This window comes from Rutilus rutilus, assembly GCF_951802725.1.
Source record: "Rutilus rutilus genome assembly, chromosome: 8".
Classification (NCBI taxonomy): Eukaryota; Metazoa; Chordata; class Actinopteri; order Cypriniformes; family Leuciscidae; genus Rutilus; species Rutilus rutilus.
The window spans coordinates 21,610,866-21,633,003 of NC_140222.1; the positions used below are offsets into that span (position 1 = coordinate 21,610,866).

The following is a 22,138-nucleotide window of genomic DNA, read 5'->3' on the forward strand; positions in this document are numbered from 1 at the left end:
TTATTACGATGCACAAGTTAGTGGAAACTGCTTGAGTCTGCAGATAAGGGTAAGAATAAACACTAGGGGTCAAATATCACTATCATTAGCCAAAATGGTAACTAAGACAAGGCCGAAGAGTTTTCTCAATCACCTTCACACATACAAACACACCTTTTGCCCACATGTAAAATGCAGCTAATGAACAATACTTCCTGAGAAACTAGATGCAAGAATGCCTTTAACCGCAAAAGTTTCCTATCATTTCATTAAACATTTGTATGATCTTCAGGGCAAGAGCGTACAAAATGATCTTGCGGCACGAGCAAACATGAAAAGCACAAAAGTTGTTTTTTGACAAAACAACTCTGTGGGCTGATTCTGCGGTTTGGAGAAAGTGAGTGAGGAATGAAAACAAACACTGAAGTCTGCTTCATGAAAGTATCATCACACCACCCTCTAGTGGTGCAAACCAACATTTATTCAATCGAAAACATGTTTCAATCATACAAAGGGAATATGCATTAGATGCTGTTAATTTGAAGAATAAATTACAGCTTTTAAACAGAATATGAATGGGTGCAACAACGTCTTTGAAAACCTGTTTTCCGTAAGAATTGTTCAGGTCTTCAGCGACGGCCTCTGCCGTCTTTTGGCATCTCTGTGTTTCTTGCGACACTCCTGTTGGGGGGGGGAAACAGCTGTAACTTCATGTCATAAATAAAAACCGCTCAACAAATATCAGTACTTTCAAATGTCAAACAACCATTTTAAAATATGGTAAACTAGGAGTCCACAATCTTTTTCAAGTGTTGAATTTTAATAATATGCACATATTATTAATAATAAAAATATGTACATACTATATTCTAATGCATTTTAATGTAATTTACATGTGCATTTTACTTAACATAGTTTAATGTGGGAGGGACAAGGACGCATTTAGCTTTGTTTGAAGTGAAATTAATATTTTGTATTATCCATTTTTTCCATATAAATCACTTATACAAATCAAGTACATCTCTGAGTGACGTCCTCTTCTCTTCCCAGGCTTCCCTCTGGTCTCCAAGTTTTCCGCTTCTACAGAACATTCCCGGCCCCTCTGATGAAAAAATAAAAAAAGTTTTGCACAAAAGGTACATTGATTTAAAAAAAAACATAAAAACCCCTTTTAATTTACCCACACACACACAGGCATGAATAATCCATCAAATATGCTGTTGCTATAGTTGTTAAAGTTGTTAAATGTTAATATAATATAGCTGTTAATGTTTAATTGATCATGAACATCTTAAGTTGTCAGGATTATAAATGAACCCTTTAATAAAGAAAAACAGTTTAATTCTCACCTTTTAACCGTTCGTCATCTTGATAGAAAAAGAAAAACCTCTTTTTTGATGGTGTTGGTTCCCTGCACAAAATATAAATGAAAGTTCAAAACTTTAATCAAAAATATCAATATTTTGTTATATAAATATACAGTATGAAAACCTTAGCTTTTTTCTTGTTTGATTAGAGACCTTGAAAGAAAGTGAGATCTTCTATATTTGTACTTCATTTAATGTTTAAGTATTTGATGTTGTAGTTCTACAAGGCAAATATTTGAAAAGATTAACAAATAGATACAAATTTAAATCATAACATAATTACTCAGTGATTTTGCTGGAAGCGGATTGGTCCTCCTCAACCTCGTCCACGCCTTCCTCGTCTGAGCTGCTATCCTGGAAACGAGGGTCCACTTGCCAGGAGAACTTGGCTCCTTTTAACTTCTCTATTTTGTACTCGTCTGATTGGCCAAAAAATACAGTCATTTTATACTTGAACATGAAACTGTTAAATGTTGTATAATGTAAAAGTGATTCCAGAACAAAAAAATAAAAAGAAGCTGCATAAATAAACACAAAGAGCAGTCCTGAACGAAAACGATTGATAAACCAATGGTTTTCGCAATATCCAATAATCTAGCGATAATAAAACTAGATGAATTCGATGTAAATGATCAATGCACCTGTCTTAGTCGTCGTCTCCGCAGCGGCGTCCTCGTCAAAGAAGGAGAACTTGAATCCGCCTGATGTGTCTTCATAGGCTTCAACATTAGAAGTGAAGGAAACTTCCATTGGCGTCATTATATCTTCAGTCTCTTCTGCCTCTTTGTCCCATGAAACCGTCTCCTTCTCCTCCAGGTTTTCTTTGGACATCCCGAAGACCTCCTTCAAATCCGCCGCCACCTCAAAGTAAATGTCCTTAGACACCTCAGGGAGTTTTTCAGCCTCTTCACGTTTCTTTCGTCTTGCCGCTTTGCTGTACGACCCCAAAAACGCAAATGTTAAATGACGCCTTGAGGAGCAAAGTTAACTAAAATAGAGTTCATAATATAATACCTTTCTTTCTTCGGCTGCTCGATCTTGGACTCAAAAGCGGCGTGTTCCTCTTGTGTTGGGTCGTAATGCAGGCTCGAAACATCTCTGCAAAGACAAACAAGGTACATAAACTCTTTAAAAAACATATGAAGAAAAAAAGATGTGTTTGGAAAGAACATCTGAATACAAAGTCATACTTGAATGTCTTGGTCTTTTTGGTGTTTTGCGGCTGAATGCTGGTGTTTAAAATGCTCTGGAGGATGTCTAGACTTTTCTTTTTCTCTTCAAGAAGTTGTTTTTCTGCATCTTTTTCTGGAGCCGCGGCATCTGAAGTTTAACAGATTGAAACCGTTGAATAATTCTTGCATCAACCACATTTAGGTCCAAGAACAGACTCAAATAAATCACAAATCACAAGTTACCTTTTTCTTCAGTCTCATCGTCGCTTTCCAGAAATCTCGAATCGATCTGGAATCTTGAATCTGTTCCGAATCTAGCCTGCAGCTTCATGAGCTGAAAACAAATGAAGAAAGATGAATGAGAATTCAAACTAACTAAACAAAATCTCTCTATCCTGAAAGAGAGTCTTAATCCAAACCTTCTGTCCAGCTTTGCCCTCAAACTGAGGCTTTATCTGGAAACGATCATCCTCAGCACCATCATCCTCATCTTCACTGTTGAACAGCTTGTTGCAACCTGGCTTTTTGTTCTCCTGAAGAATTATGATGAAAATAAACACAAAGAGCATGAAGAACAACAAAAAGAGTTCAACTTCTAATTGCAATCTTGGTTCATATTTGCCTTTTCTTTTGATGTGGACGCTTGTTGATCATCGGGTTCAGAATCGTCCTCAAAAAGGCTTTTTTTCTGGCTTGTTGGTTGCTCTTCTGATTTGTTTGTGGTTTTGTCCTCTTCTTCATCAGAATCAAACACGATGTGTTTGCCTTTGTTCGCTTCCACCTTGTCCTGAAAAGATCATGTTAGAGTAAGTGGCACTAAAAAACAAGTTTTCAAAGAAAATTACTAATCAAGGAACCGGCTTTACTGACGAGATGCGCATAACAATGTCATGCTATATATATCGCCCAGCCCTACTGTATGGACTACTTATATACAATAGTTCTACTCACCACGCTGGAAAGAGCCCCCTGAATGAGTTTCTTCTGCTGTTCGGTCTCTTTCTGCCGTTGCTCCAGCGCCGCAAGACGCTTCTGGTTGTCCTTCTGTTGTTTCTGAGCGTCTATGACAGTTGAGTGAAGAACTGTTGGATGCGACTCAACTTTCTCCTGAACTTTCTTTGAAACGACTGGTTTGGAATCCTTTGGCTGAGGTCTGGACTTCTCCTCATCATCACTAGTCTCCGATTCCTCACTAGAAGAGTCACTACTGGAGGTTCTGGAGGGATTCGTCTTCTTGGGCTTGATGTTTGAGTTAACCGTCTTCAGTTTGGTTTCAGGGATGGTTCTTATTGATGGTGTCACTGAGGACGTTTTAGAAGTGATGACTTCAGAACTATCTTCATTATCTTCCTCCTCGCTGCTCTCTGAGTCACTACTGGAGGATCTGGAGGGATTCGTCTTCTTGGGTTTGACTGGGGTGTTTGAGTTGTTAGAGCTAACAGTCTTCAGTTTGGTTTCAGGGATGGTACCTACCGACTGTGTCGCTGGAGATTTTAAGGTGACGACTTCAGCACTTTCGCCGCCTTCTTCGCTGGTTTCCGATTCTTCACTAGAAGAATCATTTTCTGATGATTGGTTCTCAAGTTTCTTTGAGGTTGATTGTACCTTTAAATTGGACAGTTTCTGTTGAGATGGACGGGTTGAAGACTGTGGTTGACTCGCATCTTCTGAAACGCTCCGTTCTTTCAAATTCAGGTCTTGCTTGAGTCTTTTAGGAGATTCACAGTCAATACTCTGAGCGACTCTTTTCAAGATGGGCTCTGGACCTCCAAAGAGATCCTTTGTTCCAATGAAAGCTGGAAGAGATACTTTGGTCACCTGATTCTTACTTTCTTTGTCAGGGGTGTAGCCTTTAAAAAGTGAAGCTAGAATATCTTCAGGGTTAATACCTCTTCTTTTGATTGGTGCACTTGGGGTCTTGATTTCTTCTTTAGGTTCTTCTACACTTTCATCATCTGAAATCACCTCTGTGTTTTTAGCTAGCTGCTCCAAGTCTGCTAGGGAGAGCTCTAAGCGGCAGCATTTCCCCATCATGGCTTCATATTCAGAATCTATGCTAACATCAACATCAGATACCTCGTCGCTACCACCGTCAGATTCAGACGAAGATTTATTTTTACTGGATTTTGTTGGGGAATCTTGGTCAACTTGTGTTTTTTGGGTCTTTCTCTGGGTTAGTATTTCATCAGTGTCCGCTGAATCGTAATCCTCATCCTCTTTTGAAGTAGTTAGTAGCGATTTTTCGCCATCTTGTTCCACTGTGCTCCAGAAAGCATTAGATTTAACAACAAAATCATCTCCCACCACCTCCAGGTTGTCATCGTCATCCTCTGCAGAGGTTTGTTTTGGGTTCCTCGAATGTTCTTGAGAAACCAACATTCTGATTTCATCTTCAGAGTCAGCATCACTGTTCAAAACACAAACTGGCTTTTTAACAACAGGTCTTTGTTTTCCTGAGAGTCCGTTTTGTTGGATCATCGTTTTGTTCTCGTTTCCAATGGCAGCCGCATTAATTCTATTGCTCTGAGCCACATTGCTAAGAAATGAACTCAAGTCTACTTTAGATCTTTTGGGACACGGTTTCTGCTTTGGAAACTCTCCTCTCCTTTTCTTACTGATTTCATCATCTCCACCTTCCATCTCCCATGTCAGCTTGGACACTGATGTGACGTCATCCGCAGTCTCCAGTCTCTTGATGTTATGGCAGTGTTTGGATGGATCATACTTGAAGATGTACTCAAGAGTTAAGGGAAGATTATGAACTATTCGGAAACCATGACATTTTGTTCTGTATTATGATCCCAGATCTACAACTTTGAAAAAAGATGACACTGCACTAAAAAAAAAACAATATGAGCAGACAAGAAAAAGTGAAGATGACATAAAAAAATCACTTTTCAATGCAAAAATGTAGCTTGGAAATTGCAGCTGCTGTTTATAGATTATGGATTTCAAAATAAGTTTTTAGCAACCAAAACAAGCAACAAGCAAAAGGGCACTTCTACACATCCAAGCATATCTGCAGTTTTTAAGTAAATCTTCCTTAAAACCAATAGAATAGTAACACAAAGGATATTTTGCTTTTTCCTTTACATTTGAGATTCAGGACAGGAAGGACCCTTCCAAATTTACTCACAACCCAATCCTGGAAGAGTGTAGAAACACAAAACCAATGTTAAATCAGCATCAGGACAACTTGACGAATGTTCCTAGCTAAAGAAAATTATGGACACAGACCTTATGCCCAGGAATTTCTGTCCCTGGAACAGCAGCTTTCATGTGGAAATTGTCAACTCCGGCTGCTTTAAGTGAGTCTACTAATTTATCCTGAGGGATGATCTTTGGGGTATTGGTCTTTTCAACCATTTGCTGTCGTTCTTCAGCAAGTCTGACAAAAGAAAAGTAGATTTAAAGTCTATGATTGGATCATTATTGCATTGATTACTATGTTTCTAGCATGTTTTATGTTTGGCATCAGTTCTTCCAACCTTAAGTGACGGAGTGTGTAGCTTTTAATTTCTTAAACAACCATGTAGGAAGACACGTCATGGCCATATTCCAGGATGACAATGTCAAGATTCATCAGGCTCAAACTGTGAAAGAATGGTTTGAACATGAAATGGCATCCCTGAGTCCAGACCTTAAATGTTGTGATGTTATTTCCATCAAGAGGCTCATCAGTTTTTGGTCAAGATCTTGAATTTACAATGCAAGAGTCCAGCACTCTGTCAAGTCTCCTCCAGCACGTCCCAAAGACTTTCAATGAATTTAAGGTCTAGACTCAATTCATGTGTGAAAGTGATTCTTCATGCTCCCTCCCAACCATTCTTTCACAAATTGAGCCTGACTTTGTCATCTTGGAATATGGCCATGATGTGTCTTCCTACATGGTTGTTTAAGAAATTAAACACTCCATCAATTATAGTTAGAAGAGCTGTTGCCAAACATATGCCAGAAACTGCAATAATGATCCAATCATAGACTATCTTAAGCATCTGCAAATTTAAATCCAAACAGCCGGGCAGTGTATCAATTCACAAATATATATCAGCAAAATGTACACACACACACACGCATACTTACGTATGTAGAAAACTTTCCTTTGCCAGCTGAATGAGCAAAGTTCCACCTTTCCATGTGGACTTATTTAAGACACCTATACCTATATAAAAAACAAATACACAGATTGAATTACTGCATGACACAGCAACACTCTTTAAGTAAAATTGAATGTTAAATAAATGCATGTACATCTTTTGTATTCAGCATCTGTGATGTTTATGTTGATGTAGCCAAATGTCTTCAGAGGAGATCCTGCAAACAAATCACAAAGATAATGCACAAATCCTGAATAATATTGAATGGGTACCCAGTGAATGTAAAAAAAAAAAAAGGGAAAGAAATTCAAAATCAGTTAATTTGGTTTTCATCATAATTCCTACCTTGCTCATCTTTCCTTCTGATAATTTCCACATCTGACACATCCCCAAATTTTCCAAATCTGTCTTTGAGGTCCTTCTCAGACACTGTGTGGCCGAGACCTCCGATGTACAACCGCTTCATGGCCAGATGTCATGCAACCAAACCCTTGTGAATATCATCAAAACACAAATAACTAAACATACAGAAGTCTCCATCCCAAGCAGACTTTAAAAGATACACGCATAGTATACAGTTGTTAAAATCTACAAGACTTGACAGTAACAAAGCTGGATTCAATTTCATATAACCATTGTGGGGGAAAAAAAACTAAAATGTGCGGCTCACAGAGCATACTGGGAGGCAAAAGAACTACCTGGAGGATTTTTGTCAGGAACAATGAACAGCTTTACTGCACACAATTACAATTATCACAAAATGTTACAAATAATAATTGTTGCTCAAGGAAGCATCACAAAACTCATTCCCACTTTAAAGATTCTATAATTACAATTATTCAATATTATGAATACATTATTCAATATATAATTTTTATATAATATCCACAATGCAAGGGTATAACTTAGGAACAGAACTAAATGTAAATCAGTATAAAATTTACTATTTGCCTTGACACAAACGTAAGCAGAATCTTTTTCAATAAAAAGAAAATATTTGAACAGCATTGCAAATTTTTTTTCTAATTATGTAAATTATGTTTAAAAACATGAGACACATGGACATACGATTATAACAGAAGTACAAACTGTATGATCTTAATTTCCCCAATGCCATACTTTAACATACATAGTTAAAGAGTTCCTAAAATATTCCCCGAGGAAGAATATAGTATTAATGTAAACTCAAAACACACTTACGATCATGCCAAAGATTCACATGTACATTTTGATGTTACACTCTAACTGTTCCGCTATGACACCATGGACGTGTCTTTGGTTCCGTTTGGGAATGTAACGCAACGTTATGGAAAGTTCCATTTGTAAAATATACTCACCGAATAAAGATTATCAGTATTACACAAATGTCCAATTTCTCCTATACAAAATGAATTACACGCAGTAATTAATCGGTTTATAACAAATTAACCTCATAATAATACTATTTAGATGAACATGCAAATGTTTGAGGCTGTTTTTGGACATGGTTTACCCATCCAGTTCTCATTTGGTATGTTCCGCATTGACGCGGGATATAGTTGAATCCGTCAGAATCATAAAGTCGAGCTGTTTTACTTCAGGAGTATATTAAAGTAAGTTTATTCCTTTAAACATTCGGTTTTAAGATTGATATAAGTTCTACATGAGGTATTAAGTCCATATAAGGCATAACAAACAGATTGGTACCATAACTTTTTATTTTATTATTATAATTTTTACGTCAGGGAAATCTCTTCTGATTGATGGTTATGCTTTATTGTCAAATCGAGCTCCTGTCATCTGATTTACAACAAAACATCGTTATGAAACTATATAAATGTTTATAATTAACATATAGATATCTGTAGGATTATTTGTCCGTTTGTAATTAACGTTAAATAAAAGCGTTTTTACTTGAACTGCTGTGAAATTACTTTCCGTATTTTATGTATTTTGTTGAAATATGTTATTAATATTAATTAGATAAATTAAATTCCAAGGTTTGTGTCTTGAGCTGATTAATTATAACCTTTGCATCATATTAAAAATACTGGCATGCAAATGTTTTGTTATTCTATAAATTATTACGTTATAGTGTATATATCATGTAATTACTCTCTCCTTCTCTCTATGTATTTTCATAAATTCCTTTTTAGTAGATTGAGGAAGATCATGGAGCAGAAATATGAGGAAGAGATCCAGATGCTCCAGCAGGAAATTGAAATGCTGGAGGCTGAACAGGAGGAGACTTTACGGTCCATTTTCATACAGCATGGAGATCGACTACAAGAGGAACTGTTAGCACCTTTCTTTGGATTTTGTTTAGTGTCATATAGCAGCGTAAACTGTGAAATGGACAAAAAATAAACACGCCTGTGGTGTGAAATCTTTGTAGGAGAACCTCAATGAAAGAGGTTCACTTGAGGATTTGGACTAAATTAATTACAGTGAAGTTTCAACACTTTTTTATTTCTCTTTCAGAAAGTCAGTCTGTGAGGAAAGAGGAGGTGGAGGAGCACATAAACGCGCTCTTTCAAAACTCCACACGGAAGTCAGAGAACTGGAGAAAGACCTCAGACGACAGACGGAAATAAACGGCATTGCTCTCAATGAGTGTTTTGTGAAGACGTTACACAAAAGTGAGATTATGTTGTCAGACCTGCAGGCATATTTAGAAATTTTGCTCTTAAATACAAAATAATTTATTATACAATTTTATCATTTTAATTTATAAAAAAGCAATTAAGTGTTATTAACTTCTGTTGTCTCTTCAGGTGAAAGAAAACTTGTACAGCAGCTCAGACTTGCAGGTCACTGCAGCGTACTGTTGTTCCAGGTCGAATTAGCTGTGACTGAGATTCAGGTACAAAGAAATCACTAAGTATTTATGCCTGCACTTTGACACAAGTATTATTTATTAAAATGAATATACCCTTTCAAAATGCACGCAAAATGAATAACTCTTCACAAAGCAGGGTATTTGAAATCCTCCGGTCAGATGTGTGTATAATGATTGCATACTTTAGGACTTGAGACATGCACAGCCCTGCATCCGTTTGAAAATCGTTAGTGATAATTTGTTTAATATTTTTGTTTTGTTTTTTTGCAACAAGGCTCTGGCCATAACACTTACAAAGTACATTTTAAAATGCTGTAGATCAGTTACTATTTGGTATTATTCTCTAATTATTAATGGTGCTTCCTAAAGCTCATACTTCTGGTTAAAGATTTAAACAAACCCCTAATCATACGTATTTCACACGTCTGTATGATGCCTCAAATCATGTTGCTTGTTAAAAAGTGAGGTAAGTGATCAGCATCATAACGTTTTGTATTGGCAAGCACCATTACATTTTTCTTCAGAAAACGTGGTTAAGTACTGAGATTCTCACATAACACCTACAAACATTTAAACTCCATCCACTTCATGGTTAGATTATTACAACCAGTGATGAAGTCTGTACCTTTATATTCTCTTTTACTGAACACTAGAGGGCAGCTTGCCTCCATTTGGACCATGGCTTTATTTCAACATCAGAGATTTATGCAGTAGGTCTTAAAATGTCTCTTATGGATTAGACTCAGCATTTAAAGTTTTAGTAGTTCTTGTTGCTTGCTTCGCTGAAATCATAAGTGCATCTCTTTGAGGCACAGCAAACATTTACACTGGCACATTAAATCATTTAGAGCAGAATTGTTGGTTGGTGATTGATGGCACTCTTAAAAATTGTGATTTTAAACTGGCAGCCTGTGGGAAGATCAAGATCAAGATGTGTCTCTGAAGATGGTGGTTTTATTTGTGTTTGAACTAAATATGAGTCTCAGTAAAATTTAAGTTTTATTTAAATTTCATCCTTACCATGAGAATAAACTTGACCCGTTGTTTAAAGCATTAAAAGATGTGAGAGCAGATTCGCGGTACAGTCTTCACAACAAAAAAAGATTTTTCCGGGAGAGAGTCACGGAAATCCCAATAGCCCTCAGTCTCATGACAGGTAAATGAATAAATGCGTAAATGCAGACCAAGTGAAGGCTAAAGAGATTATTTATGATCTTGTTTAACTCTCAGTATCTTTTTACAGGAGGATGATGCTCTTCTCAGGAGAGTTACAGAGCTCAATATTGTTATGGATGGTGTTGAATTTAAAGATTTCTCTGCGTTTGTGTCCAGGTAAAGCGATGATTATGAAATTCTTAAAGACACAATATGTATGTACGATTTTTTGGATTCAAATATCCGCAATTTTAACCAGTGTGACGGCCTTTGTAATTGCTTCACATGTCAGTGACGTCACTAGATTACTGCAGTGTGTGAGTAACATAACATAACTGTCAACACACTCAAATGTAATTTTAGTATGATTGTTCTGACCAAGTAAAACAGCGCTGCGACACCTCACAATTTTAATTCGTCAAATAAAGTGACTGCATGAGTAGAAATTCAGCACTTGTGTCAGTTTTATTAGAGTGAAATAAAATAACGTGAATTTCAAGTTCAGGGAAGAAGGAAACGGGAACCCGGCAAACGTTAAACTTAACTTTAATTGTAAAATAAACATAAACAACTAAACGAAAGGAGCGTCAGCAGCCGTCAGTGGCACATAAGCTTAATTAAAGAGCTCCAGAGCTCCTCCATGGGACTCGAGACCAGTGTGTCGCTCTGGTGTCTCATTAGCATTCGTTTCGCTCCCACCGACCTACCTTTGTAACATTAATAAAACTTTACTCGGATTGGTTTACATCGGCTGTTTAGGTGATGATGACAACTCCCATGATTCCACGCTCATTCACGGTGTCATCAAGCTACGCTTTTTGTTATTGCTTTTAATAAGCAAACCTCTAGTGGCGAAACCTACATATTGTGCCTTTAATATCTTTGGTGTGTTTGTATTTTACTTAATGTAATCATTTTTAACATTTGTTTTTAAAGGTAAGCGGATTCCATGGATAATTTTTACCCTTCACACAATGTTGGATCTTGCTTGTTTGCATGATTGAATCAACAGAAATCCCATTTGGAGAAAATCCAAGTTGCATAATAGGTTACACAACATAAAACCTACAGTGTAAGTAAACATCAGACAAGTGAATTCCCAGACATCATAGAAGAGCGTTCTGCTTCATGTTAGTCTTGTAAAAAGATACAAATCCAAACAAAACTCCATACAAGGGAAATAAATGTATCCAGGTGGCTCATTAGCCGGATGCTGAGTGAACACTGACCAGCTGTTGTTAACACAATGCGGGACAGTTACCGGTCCGCAGAGATCTGATTTTTTCATTTAGGACTGATTGACAAGTGTTGCAAGATCAGGTTTGGTCCCGCCTCTGGCAGATTGACTGATGGCGATGTACTCTTGAGAATCTTTCATATGAGGCGGCATTCGAGCAAAATGCCACATAACCACAAAGATATTCCATCGTTAAACAAATAAGGGCATTGTTTATGTGTTTGAGGGGTTTTTGTTATAAACCCCTGAAGGATCAGCTGAAGGATTTGTTTATACGTGGTCCAGGCCAAATTAACAAATAAACGTCTCTGGTCATTAGGCATGTGGTCCGTATGTGTGATAGCTGCATCTTTCTTCCATTATGGAAGATTTAATTTTATTCTGTTCTGTTTTATTGTATTCTGTTCTGTTGAACTTTCTTCTTTGTTCAGTTCTAATCCATTCTATTCTGTACGGTTGTGTTCTGCTGATTCCTTCGTGTTCTATTCTTCTAAATTCTGTTCTGTTGTTTATTTGGTTATATTCTATATAATGTTTAATGTTCTGTTTTATTTTATTGTAGTATATTCTATTTTTCTCTATTTTGATTTATTCTGTTCTGTTGTTAATACGTTGTTTTGATCTGTTCTATTCTCTTCTCTGCTCTTTATTCTGTTGTATTTTGTTATTTTCTGCTTTGTTCTATTTTAAGTTCTATTCTATTTTTTTCTATTCTGATGTGTTCTGGTCTTTTCTGCTTTGTTCTATTGCATTCTGTTGTGTTCTATTCTCTTTATGCCCTGTTATGATCTGTTCTGCTCTTTTCAGTTCTGTTGTGTTTTATTTTTCCCGTCCTGCTTTGTTCTATTCTATTGTCTAATCTATAGTCATATGTTGCTGTATTCTTTTATCTTCTTTTCTCTTATGCTCTGCTGAATTCCGTTCTTCTGTATTATATTTTCTGTTCTGTTCCATTCCCTTCTTTTATGTTCTTTTTCATTTGTTTTGTTGTTCTATTGTGTGTTGTAAAGCTCCTACAGGGCAGCTTCAAGGCAGGATTAGTTTTTATGTTGGTGGAGTAATCTCTCTTTCTAAACTGTAGTCGGCTACTCTACTGGTGCTATAATGAGGTTCAGTCATTTGAGTTCAGAGGAACGCTGCACCCAACATAATGATGTGTGGATTTAATGTTTAAAAGTGCTGTGTTGACGGTCCGTAACATGTCCCACTCATTAAACTGTCAGCAAATGGCACCAGCAAGTCAACGGCAGCCAGCAGCACCCCACAGTGTGTGTACTGTAAAAAGTGAACATGTGGACCACCTCTGGACTGTGTGAGGCAGGACAGTCTGTACAGACAACTCCACCAAAGACCTGAGAGTGATTGATGTCCTTAGTAAATTTAGTTGGTTTATCTGTTGTTGGTTTTTTAGTGTTAAACATCACTGTGGTCTGAAGTACAGTCCTGTCTTCTATTATTACTTGGACGATTACAGCACAACACTTGCCATTAAAGTAACACCTTTTGATGTTGATGTATCCAGCCTTTCACAGAGAATACAGCTGGCATAATTAAAAGGTTAAGATATTTAGATTATGTGTTGTACAGCATACTTACGAAATACTTGAAAAGAGAGCTGAGGTTTGAACCTGCAGGGAACATTCATGGTTGTGGTCAATTTTAATAACAAGTTTATCCTTTCATGTCTCATCTGTAGCTTCATGCTGCTTGGTAGTTGTTAATTCAAACCTTTTTTTTTTTTTTAACCAACAACCCTCTGGTTACAACTGTAGATTCCTTTATCTTCATAATATTATTTGATAAAAATGCATTACTCTTAAACATTTGAATTACCAATGAATTTGATTCCATTTCAGAGTTTTGTTTTCTAAAGACATGACTATAGGATCTTCTATAGTTGTTCCACTTGGTCACAGGATTTATTTATTTATTATTATTATTATTATTATAAAACATTTTTGGCTGAGATGACAAATTACAGTTTGAAGTAATGCTGCTGTTTTGGCGGCAGTTTGTTTGGGTCCTTTTCTAAAGTGCAGCCAGCCTCCTGGTCGCTGAATGGACATCTGGATCATATTGTCTGGTCTGAGAGTCTGTCCTGGCATGAAAGAGTCGGAAAAATACTGGAGATAATGATTCTCGCATAAGTCTAAGCTGTCTCTGCGTCTCAGGAAGACGCATTTTATAACCATTATGGCCCATGTAAACTAAAGAAGAATTTTTGAGCACTCTTGTGGTCAGGTACATAAGTGGATTCAGGCATGTCTGTGGAGAGGGTTTTAGAGCGCTTAAACTTTATTATTTTTTTCTATTATCATTACTGTATCCTCTATAGCTGCGTTTGCTATTGTTGTTTATTCCATTGTTGATGTTTTGATTTTTGACAACCGTGTTAAGTGTGAAGTTTGAAATGAAGCATGACCTCACTGATAAACATTATTAATTTGCTAATTTGGAACCTATACAACTAATGTATTACCTATTCTTGTACTTAGTACAAGATTTCATGGCAAAGGGCCTTGGCAGGAAAATGAGAACAACTAAAGGGACAACTTTAGAGAAATTATCCAAAGGAGCCAAAACATTGATTTGCCGTTAATTGGTCTGTAGAGTGATTCTGGCATTCAGTATGTTTAGTCTGTCGAACTTAAAAGGTTAGCATTCTAGGAAACCTTAGGTCCCCAATCAACAAACCTGAAATCGCATATTATGGAAATTGGCCATGGTACTACAAAATGAGATCTGCTGGCGAGGGTGATTCGTCTGTGGTTTCTTTTGACCAGTGTTAGATGTCAATCAAAACCGGTTGTCTGATTAATGTTTATAAACTTTTAGCTAACCCAGATCCAAAAAGTGTAAGGCGTACATTATTTGTCTGGTTTTTAGATATTCTCAGGCAGCTTTTTCTCTAACTCTTGCCATTAAGCTGCTGTCTTTTACTCTTGGAGTGGATCCATTTAGTTTTGAGAGACTTACCATTTTTCCATCACTTATTACAACATCAGCTTTTCACAGACAAGACTCGAGAGTCATGGAAAGTTGTGTCCTGTGCCACAGCTTTTGGGCCCCTGGTAAATCTATGGAAAATCTCAAAATGTCTCGTAACGTCATCCTGTGAAGGGGATTAAACACAAATACACAGTTTATCCTTCTATATTGTGTGCTGAACTTTACATCAAGGATGTCTTTTTCCTGTCGAGTTGTTCATCAAATAGTTTGAATCTTTAATTAGAATGTATAATTTACCAAAGTGAGCATTACAATGTCGGGCATTCTGGGGTATTAATGTTACAATACTGTCTTGTTTGCAGAGTGGAGGACACAAAAGATCTTCTCTTGTTCTTCAGGACCTTGAGGACGTTCTCTGAGAGATGTGAGGAAAGGCGTCAAACGTTTCAGCACTTTCAGGTAACCAGCAATAGAAGCAGTGAATAAGTTGCTCAATCAACTAGGGATAGACACCAATACTTGAGTACTGAGAAATTACAGCAATGTTTGATCATGAAAGTAATTAAAAACCCCAGTGACAGCTACACAAACTTGTCGAAAGGAAACTCAATTTAAATCTGGTTGTGGGGTCAATTTTTCGATTGATTGCGGCATAGTATTCAGACTTTGGGTGGTGTTATGCAGATAATATAATTTGTATGAATAAAAGTTTGTATTAAATGTAAGCATTTAACATTTTTTGTACTACACTGTAATTGCAGACAGGGTTCCTACGCAGTTTGGAAAAGTATGGAATTTGATTTGAGTCTGGATAAATTATATTGGATAAAAAAATAAAACAGTATAGAAAAATAGTTGTGTTTCAACTATAGCCTCTATTATTTGTTTCAAAAATATAAAATAAAAATTTCTAAAAATGTATGTATCATACAAGCAGAGTGTTTTCACAGCAAAAGTTTAGCAATCCTTTAGTGATTGTCAAACACGACTGAATGAATTCAAGGTTTTCATTACACAAAACTGTTTGTCTTTACCATAACCGATGTATCAGAGGTCATTATATGCAGGTTATAAAGTGTTTTAGGTGTATTTTCATTATGTAAGCGCATGTTATCACTTGGAGAAAACAATGACAAAAACGGGGGGGAAGAAATTATATTTACAGATGACTGCACTATATACCAAATATAATGCTGAAAATTTCACAAGGGAAAATGTATAGGAACCCTGGGTATAAATAATAATAATATATTAAGTTATAGAAAGAATATGATTATTTGCATCAATATCTATACAACACAATTACCTGATTTCTTAGATTTATTTACATCCTTTGAGGAAAATATATCAAAGATTGTACCTGGAATAACAAAGTTCTCCACTTTTATTACTCTTCTTGTGATGTTTTCACATGTGTATACAGGTATATCTCATAAGACTTTCTTAATGATAAAGATTGCTGAGATTGCTGAATGCCAGATTGGGAACAAATTCCAAGACTCGATGGCAGTGAAAGTTTGGGAATGAAGCCTCTGAGGCAGTATGAAAAACATTCCATTATTTGCTGGGACCATTGTGCTATAATGGCTGCCAATTTGGCAAGTAAAATGGAACAATATTACCCCACTTTTTCCAGAGCTTTCTGTGTGCACAATCTTTGGGTTTGATTGGTTTGAAGTTCGCAGACAGTTTTTTTTTTAGCTGCACATTTTTTTTTGCTTTAACTGCAGTCTGACATATCTGTTATACAATATTAAAGCAAACTAGTCACAAGTTTTTAGAAAAAAAAGTGTATTTGAACAACTAAAGTGAACATATGTTGATTTCATACAATGTTTTACTGTACAGTCTATTCATGTTTAATTCACACATAGGTAGTAATTACAAATTTAGCATATAAATAATATTCAAACAATAAATGAAAAGGTCAGTTGAGAAAGACCAGCGTCTTGGAACTTGGTATGGGTTCCTCGCCCCCTAATTAACTTAGCAGGCATCTTAATTTCAGCCAAAGTAAGACTTTTTAACAGTACTAGAAAGTGTCAGAAATTCACAGAGTTCTGAGGAATACTAGAAGCTTGACTGCTGCTTTTCATGATCTCACGTTTTACTAAGCAGTAGCCTCCTCCAGTGGTTATTTACAAGGGATATAAAGTTATTCTTTCAAAGACTTGAGTTTCAGGTTCATCTACAAAGTCAGTATCAAGAGGAAATCTTAAGTGTTTGGGCAGCTGTTACATAATTAGATATATAGTACAGATTCTCATGGTATTAACCTTTTGTACACTCAAGTGTGCACAGGCACCAGGAGATTGAATGACTTTTCCTTCTCGGTTTTAGTCATCATCATTGGCTATCCAAGGACTTCTCGCAGCGTTGTACCTTTGATTCGGTTTTCATTGGTATCGCCCAATTGGCAGAGACTGCAGGCATATGAAACTGTTGGGGTACTGGCTGAGGATGACAGGATTTCCATCCATACGGATCTCGTTCATGTTGGGGCGGATGTAGTAAGTGTCGTTAGCTTTGCAGAAGGTGTCCACGGTCACAGATGTAATGTTATTGTTCTGTAAACAAAGCAACAGAAAAGGCAACAGTTCTTTCAAGACATTGTGGGTTTTTTTATATTTACGTTTTGTAATTTGTGAACAAAAAAAAAGTGTTTTTATGATTTGTGTGCAGAAGACTTGTTAGCATGCAAAAACATGTTAAACTTTATTACCTGAAGGTGAAGTGTGCGGACAGTCTCTGGAACGAGAGGAACGGCCTCCAGTTCGTTGTGAGCAAGATACAGATTTATTAATTTGTTTAATTTCTGGAAGCAAAGAAGATCAAATGTTTTGTTTAGAAGTTGAGTGCAAAATGGTAAAACTAACAGATATGGCTGTTTTTGTCTTGCTCCAAGTAACTTGGTTGGGTTTTTTTATTTTTTTTTATTAGTTTATCCCTTTAAGGAAGACATTTCAGAATATTTAGAAAAGTGGCAAACACAAAAACAAAAGGTTGTATGTTGCTAGTTTTCAAACAGGTAGTTTACTAGCTAGTTTGGAACAATGTTGAACACTTAATTGAAATAGGCTTATGTAATTCGTGGCTCTTTACCTTGAAAGCATTTGCCTTGATTCCTCTGGTTCTCAGCTTGTTGTGATTAGCGTTAAATGAGATTAATTTTGTTGGTAGGATTGGTAGCTTGACCAGCTGGTTTTCGCCTAGCGAGAGTTCTTCAAGCATGGTGAGCTTAGCAAACGCACCATCTTCAATCTCAGAAATGATGTTTCCAGTGAAGTCGATTCTCTTTAGAGTCACTACAGTAGATGAATGGAAATGGAAAGAAGAGCATTCAATTAATAACTTGAGTGTTAAGCATCACGTTAGACACCTTGAAAATGGGACTCTGAAATGAGACTTTTTGCGTACTTGCTGCAATTTTTGTTTTTTAAAATCTTTTTTTTTTTGTCCTGTGGAAAGTCACCCTATTAATGAGGGTTTAATTAGCATCCACTATGCTTATCCTATATATGTAACAAATTATCTTCAAAACTTTGGAAATAGAGGATTGCAGGATTAGCAAAGGTGGTTTTCTGGTGATTTTGGTTTATGGGCTGATATTATAGTGTTTTGAAAGCCTTTTATGCATGGGGTCCCCAAAAGCGCTTTAAACACCGACTGCTCCCTTTAGCTAACTTTTTTTTTACACCCATGATGCACTGCTGCAAACAGAGAAGTTTACCACATGTCCAAGTTTTTGTCAATACACATTCTTTGCAGAACATTGTGGTTCAGAAATGTGATCGATGTCTTTATGCAACGGAAGAGTTTGCAATCTCTTGCGATCACATTGCGGTTCATTTATCATGTCCCTTTGGAAATCTTTTGGATGAAATGGACTCATTTCTGAAAAGCAGCTGTTTGTCTCCTGCTCTCCTTGAGGATAATCCCTTATCCTGTCCAGAAGAATTGTATTTGTTCTCCCATTAGTAAAAGAGAATGCCAGAGCAAGTCAAGTCAGGAAGAACTCACCGATATCTCCGAAATCTTTGGCTGTTATCTTTTTTATCTTGTTGTACCGAGCGTAGAGGTAGTTTGTCTCCTTGGGCAGAGCAGGCACTGATGTCATATCTGGGTCGACCTCCTCACAGTAGACAGATCCAGTTAGACACACACACAGTAGACAAGTCGGAAGGTCTGGAACATGTACAAGTTTTTATTCAAAACAGGCAAGTTAATGAAACTGGATGGGCAAACACACATTGCTTCTTTCCTTTACCACTTCCCACTCACACAGACATAGCTCATGAACAAATAAACCTACATTAAGGGCTCTTGTGAGCAACATGTGGTCTTTTTAAAAAGAGCCCATTACTCATTCCTTTCAGACAGTTGACCAGGATTCAGTCGTTCATTACCTGAAGGGTCTCCCACAGGCGGCATTGGACTGGAGTCATCTGGGGTGTCGGCTGTCGCTCTCTGTAAAATGGCTTTATTGGTTGGTACATTTGGTTGTTTGACAGATTCCACATTTAGGTTAAACAGAAGTAATTAATGTCTTTAGATAATACATGTTTTTAGGAGCTTCCCAGCCTTTGCGTTTGATTTTAAAGGAAAAATTGGCTCAAAAATGAGTTTTGTTGTCATATCATTTCAAACCTGTATATCTTTCTTCTGTAGAACACAAAAGGAGAAAGTCTTGTGGATTCAGTTACAACGAAGGGTAACTATACTAGTTAGTCCATATGACTTTATTCCACGTCTTCTGAAGCCCTTTTGATAGCTTATGTTATTTACTGACAATATTCTTCTCCAGTGAACCATTGCAACCAGATTATTAAGTCAATGAGTCCTCGAAAACGTGGATACTTTTCCAAGTGCCAAAGACAGCTAGGACAAATATCAAGATTTTTTGTGAAAAACTACTTGATTTTGGTTCTTTCCACTACAGAAAACTCTTGTATAGCTTCAGAAAACTTGGGATATAGCGCGTCATGAATGGAATACTTTTACAGCCCTTTTAAGGCACATTTGCATCCATTTTTTAATCGTGGAAACTTTAATCCCTGTTTTTTCATGAATGCATGAAAATCAGTAATCTTTTTGTCTTTCATTGGCTAAAAAAGTCACATGGGTTGTTAATAACACGAGGGTAGAGCCGCATGGTGCCGGATAAATTGAGAATCATGATTTATTTTTTATTTTATTTTTTAATAGAGATCAAAATTCTCCCACCATTATGAAAAGACAACTAAACAAAATAACATGTACTTTGTTAATTGCTGCAGACTATTTAAAAAATATTTATTTTGAATTAATTATTTAAAAAAAAATTGGGTTTGATGAATGATTCAATGACTTACTCTTGACTTCACTTGTTTCATTATTGGATAAATCAGCGTTTTTGAACGAATCTCGACAACATTAGGCTATTTTTTAAAGCGCACTTGTCGCCACCCACTGATGTAACGGTGTAATTTATACAATCTTTGTTTGAGGCATACTTTCAAAAGGTGAGTTACTCTATTTTGATCGGTACCGTTGACATCAGTGTTTATATACGTACTATAAACTTTTATCCCAGTACTTCTGTGATCATTTGAATTATTGTAACACAGAAATAATGATTGAAAAGACTGTTTATGAAGCTGTTTCATAACTAAACATGACAACTGCTTTCTCTGGGTCAGCGTCAGCGGAAATACAGATTTGGTTGTGCTTGTCAAAGGTTTAATAGACATAGCCTAATTGTTGTCATTTAGGAATGAGATCGCATGGGTGTTTGAATCGAGATTGCGATCTTTTAACGATTAACTGTGCAGCTCTACGTGAGGATAAGTAAATGATGACAGCTTCATTTTGGGTAAACCTTTCCTTTTACATTCATGGCTTTTTTGGACGATGCTCTTGGATACGAGTGTCTGTCTGGACCTGTTTGCCCCTCGGGCGCCTGTTAAATCACCCTGACAGTGTCTGACCCCAGGAGTTAGCGTGAAGCTGTGGGTGGGAGAATTTGAGCCTTGAAGGAACTCCTCCAGAACAGATTGCTGACTAATCAGAAAGCTTCCACACTGTGCCGGGCAGCTGTGGAGACCATCTCTGACTCGGAGCGAACTCTCAGCTAATCATTATATTTATTTATTTATTTATTTATTTATTTGAACAAAACTGACTGGTTTTAAAACCATCAGTGTATGGAAGTAATCTGACTTAATGGAAATTTAACAGATGAATCCATGTAAATGTGTGGTATAATTTAGTTAATCTAAATAAATAAATAAAAACATTTCAAAATTGACTTAGCTTAATGGAAAGGTGAATAAAAGTGTCATTTTAAATTGTTAGTTACATAGTAAAATATTAATTAAAGCAAAAATAAGAATTGATTTTTGATAAGTGCTGTAAATTCATTAATCTTAATTAGTGATCTGTTGTATAAGTATATTGGTTAGTTTATTTAAATAGTGTTTAAATTATTATGTATTAATTTTATTTTATTTTATGTTCTCATTTTCATATGTAGCTCAAGAATGTATGTATGTATATATACAGTGATCTATTAATCAGTTTTGTAAATATATTGGGCAGCTTAAAACATTTATTATAGGTGAAGCATTTATTGTAGCTAATATTTAATTATATTATTAATTTATACTAGTTTATATTTAATATATCGCATTACATTTAATGTGTGCTATATGGCTTAAATGTATAATGATTCAGTGGGAATGAGCAAACTCATTTAAACTGAACAAATAAAATGCATATATAAAGTGGACAAGCAGTAGACAAAAGCAAACCCATCTCTAAATATTCTGTTCTGTCAGCCTATGCAGAACATAACGATAAATCATAAAATAAAAACACACAGTTTACCTTATTCCTCTGTGCTCTCATATCGATTCCCTCAGTAAGTGCTACATCCTCCAGCCTGTGATGCCTGTGATTGTGGTAGTGTGCACCAGATGCTGAGAGCACCCATGATGCCAATATGACTGCTGAAATGAGCATTCTCAGCCTTGTCCCCATTGTATCTGAAGACTGGGATGTGTTCTGCCACGTTAAAGAGCAGAAGCGCAGTGCAGGCAGTGTTTGGCTATTTTCTTGGTGCCTGTGAGTAAAATGTGATCTGTCAAATCAGGATTTTAAGCCCCACCACAGGCTGCCAGAGGAGATCCTTAAGTGGGAGTTTATGGAACAGACCTTAACCCTTCGCATTCCCATCTGTGCTGATCGGACCACTGTGTCGCCTGCAGGGTTTGGCCATGTTTGTGGTCTGCTGAAAAAAAAAAAAAAAAACTTTGCAAAAGAGAGCAGAAGGCAATGAAAAGGAATGTTAGTTTTTACTTTGGAGATTTGTTGCTTTGTAATTAGTA

At 36.5% G+C, this 22,138-nt stretch overlaps 3 protein-coding genes across 4 annotated transcripts in view; 1 reads left to right on the forward strand and 2 right to left on the reverse strand.

Annotated features, from left to right (window-relative positions):
* Positions 1–411: 411 nt before the first annotated feature.
* On the reverse strand, positions 412–7,898 carry nol8 (nucleolar protein 8). Its single transcript, XM_084415598.1, has 17 exons — positions 7,816–7,898; positions 6,961–7,105; positions 6,770–6,832; positions 6,602–6,680; positions 5,756–5,906; positions 5,595–5,663; positions 3,470–5,251; positions 3,141–3,305; positions 2,938–3,051; positions 2,762–2,852; positions 2,537–2,666; positions 2,361–2,444; positions 1,988–2,280; positions 1,630–1,765; positions 1,329–1,390; positions 999–1,081; positions 412–660 (listed from the first exon to the last, which is right to left on the reverse strand). Exons 2-17 carry the CDS (start codon positions 7,079–7,081, stop codon positions 601–603), a joined length of 3,483 nt encoding a protein of 1,160 aa, XP_084271724.1. The 5' UTR covers positions 7,082–7,105; positions 7,816–7,898; the 3' UTR covers positions 412–600.
* Positions 7,899–8,088: 190 nt separating this feature from the next.
* Positions 8,089–22,138, forward strand: part of cenpp (centromere protein P) — a 52,092-nt gene continuing 38,042 nt past the window's right edge. The window contains exons 1-6 of one of the 2 annotated variants that reach the window (XM_084415602.1): positions 8,089–8,207; positions 8,751–8,891; positions 9,076–9,233; positions 9,369–9,457; positions 10,677–10,765; positions 15,137–15,233. In XM_084415602.1, coding sequence (XP_084271728.1) covers positions 8,767–8,891; positions 9,076–9,233; positions 9,369–9,457; positions 10,677–10,765; positions 15,137–15,233 — 558 coding nt within the window. In that variant the 5' untranslated portion in view covers positions 8,089–8,207; positions 8,751–8,766. The remainder of the gene's footprint in view (positions 8,208–8,750; positions 8,892–9,075; positions 9,234–9,368; positions 9,458–10,676; positions 10,766–15,136; positions 15,234–22,138) is intronic. The other variant, XM_084415603.1, reaches the window with a different exon arrangement.
* On the reverse strand, positions 16,554–21,913 carry ogna (osteoglycin, paralog a). Its single transcript, XM_084415604.1, has 6 exons — positions 21,639–21,913; positions 19,181–19,241; positions 18,795–18,959; positions 17,877–18,079; positions 17,497–17,589; positions 16,554–17,341 (listed from the first exon to the last, which is right to left on the reverse strand). Exons 1-6 carry the CDS (start codon positions 21,789–21,791, stop codon positions 17,171–17,173), a joined length of 846 nt encoding a protein of 281 aa, XP_084271730.1. The 5' UTR covers positions 21,792–21,913; the 3' UTR covers positions 16,554–17,170.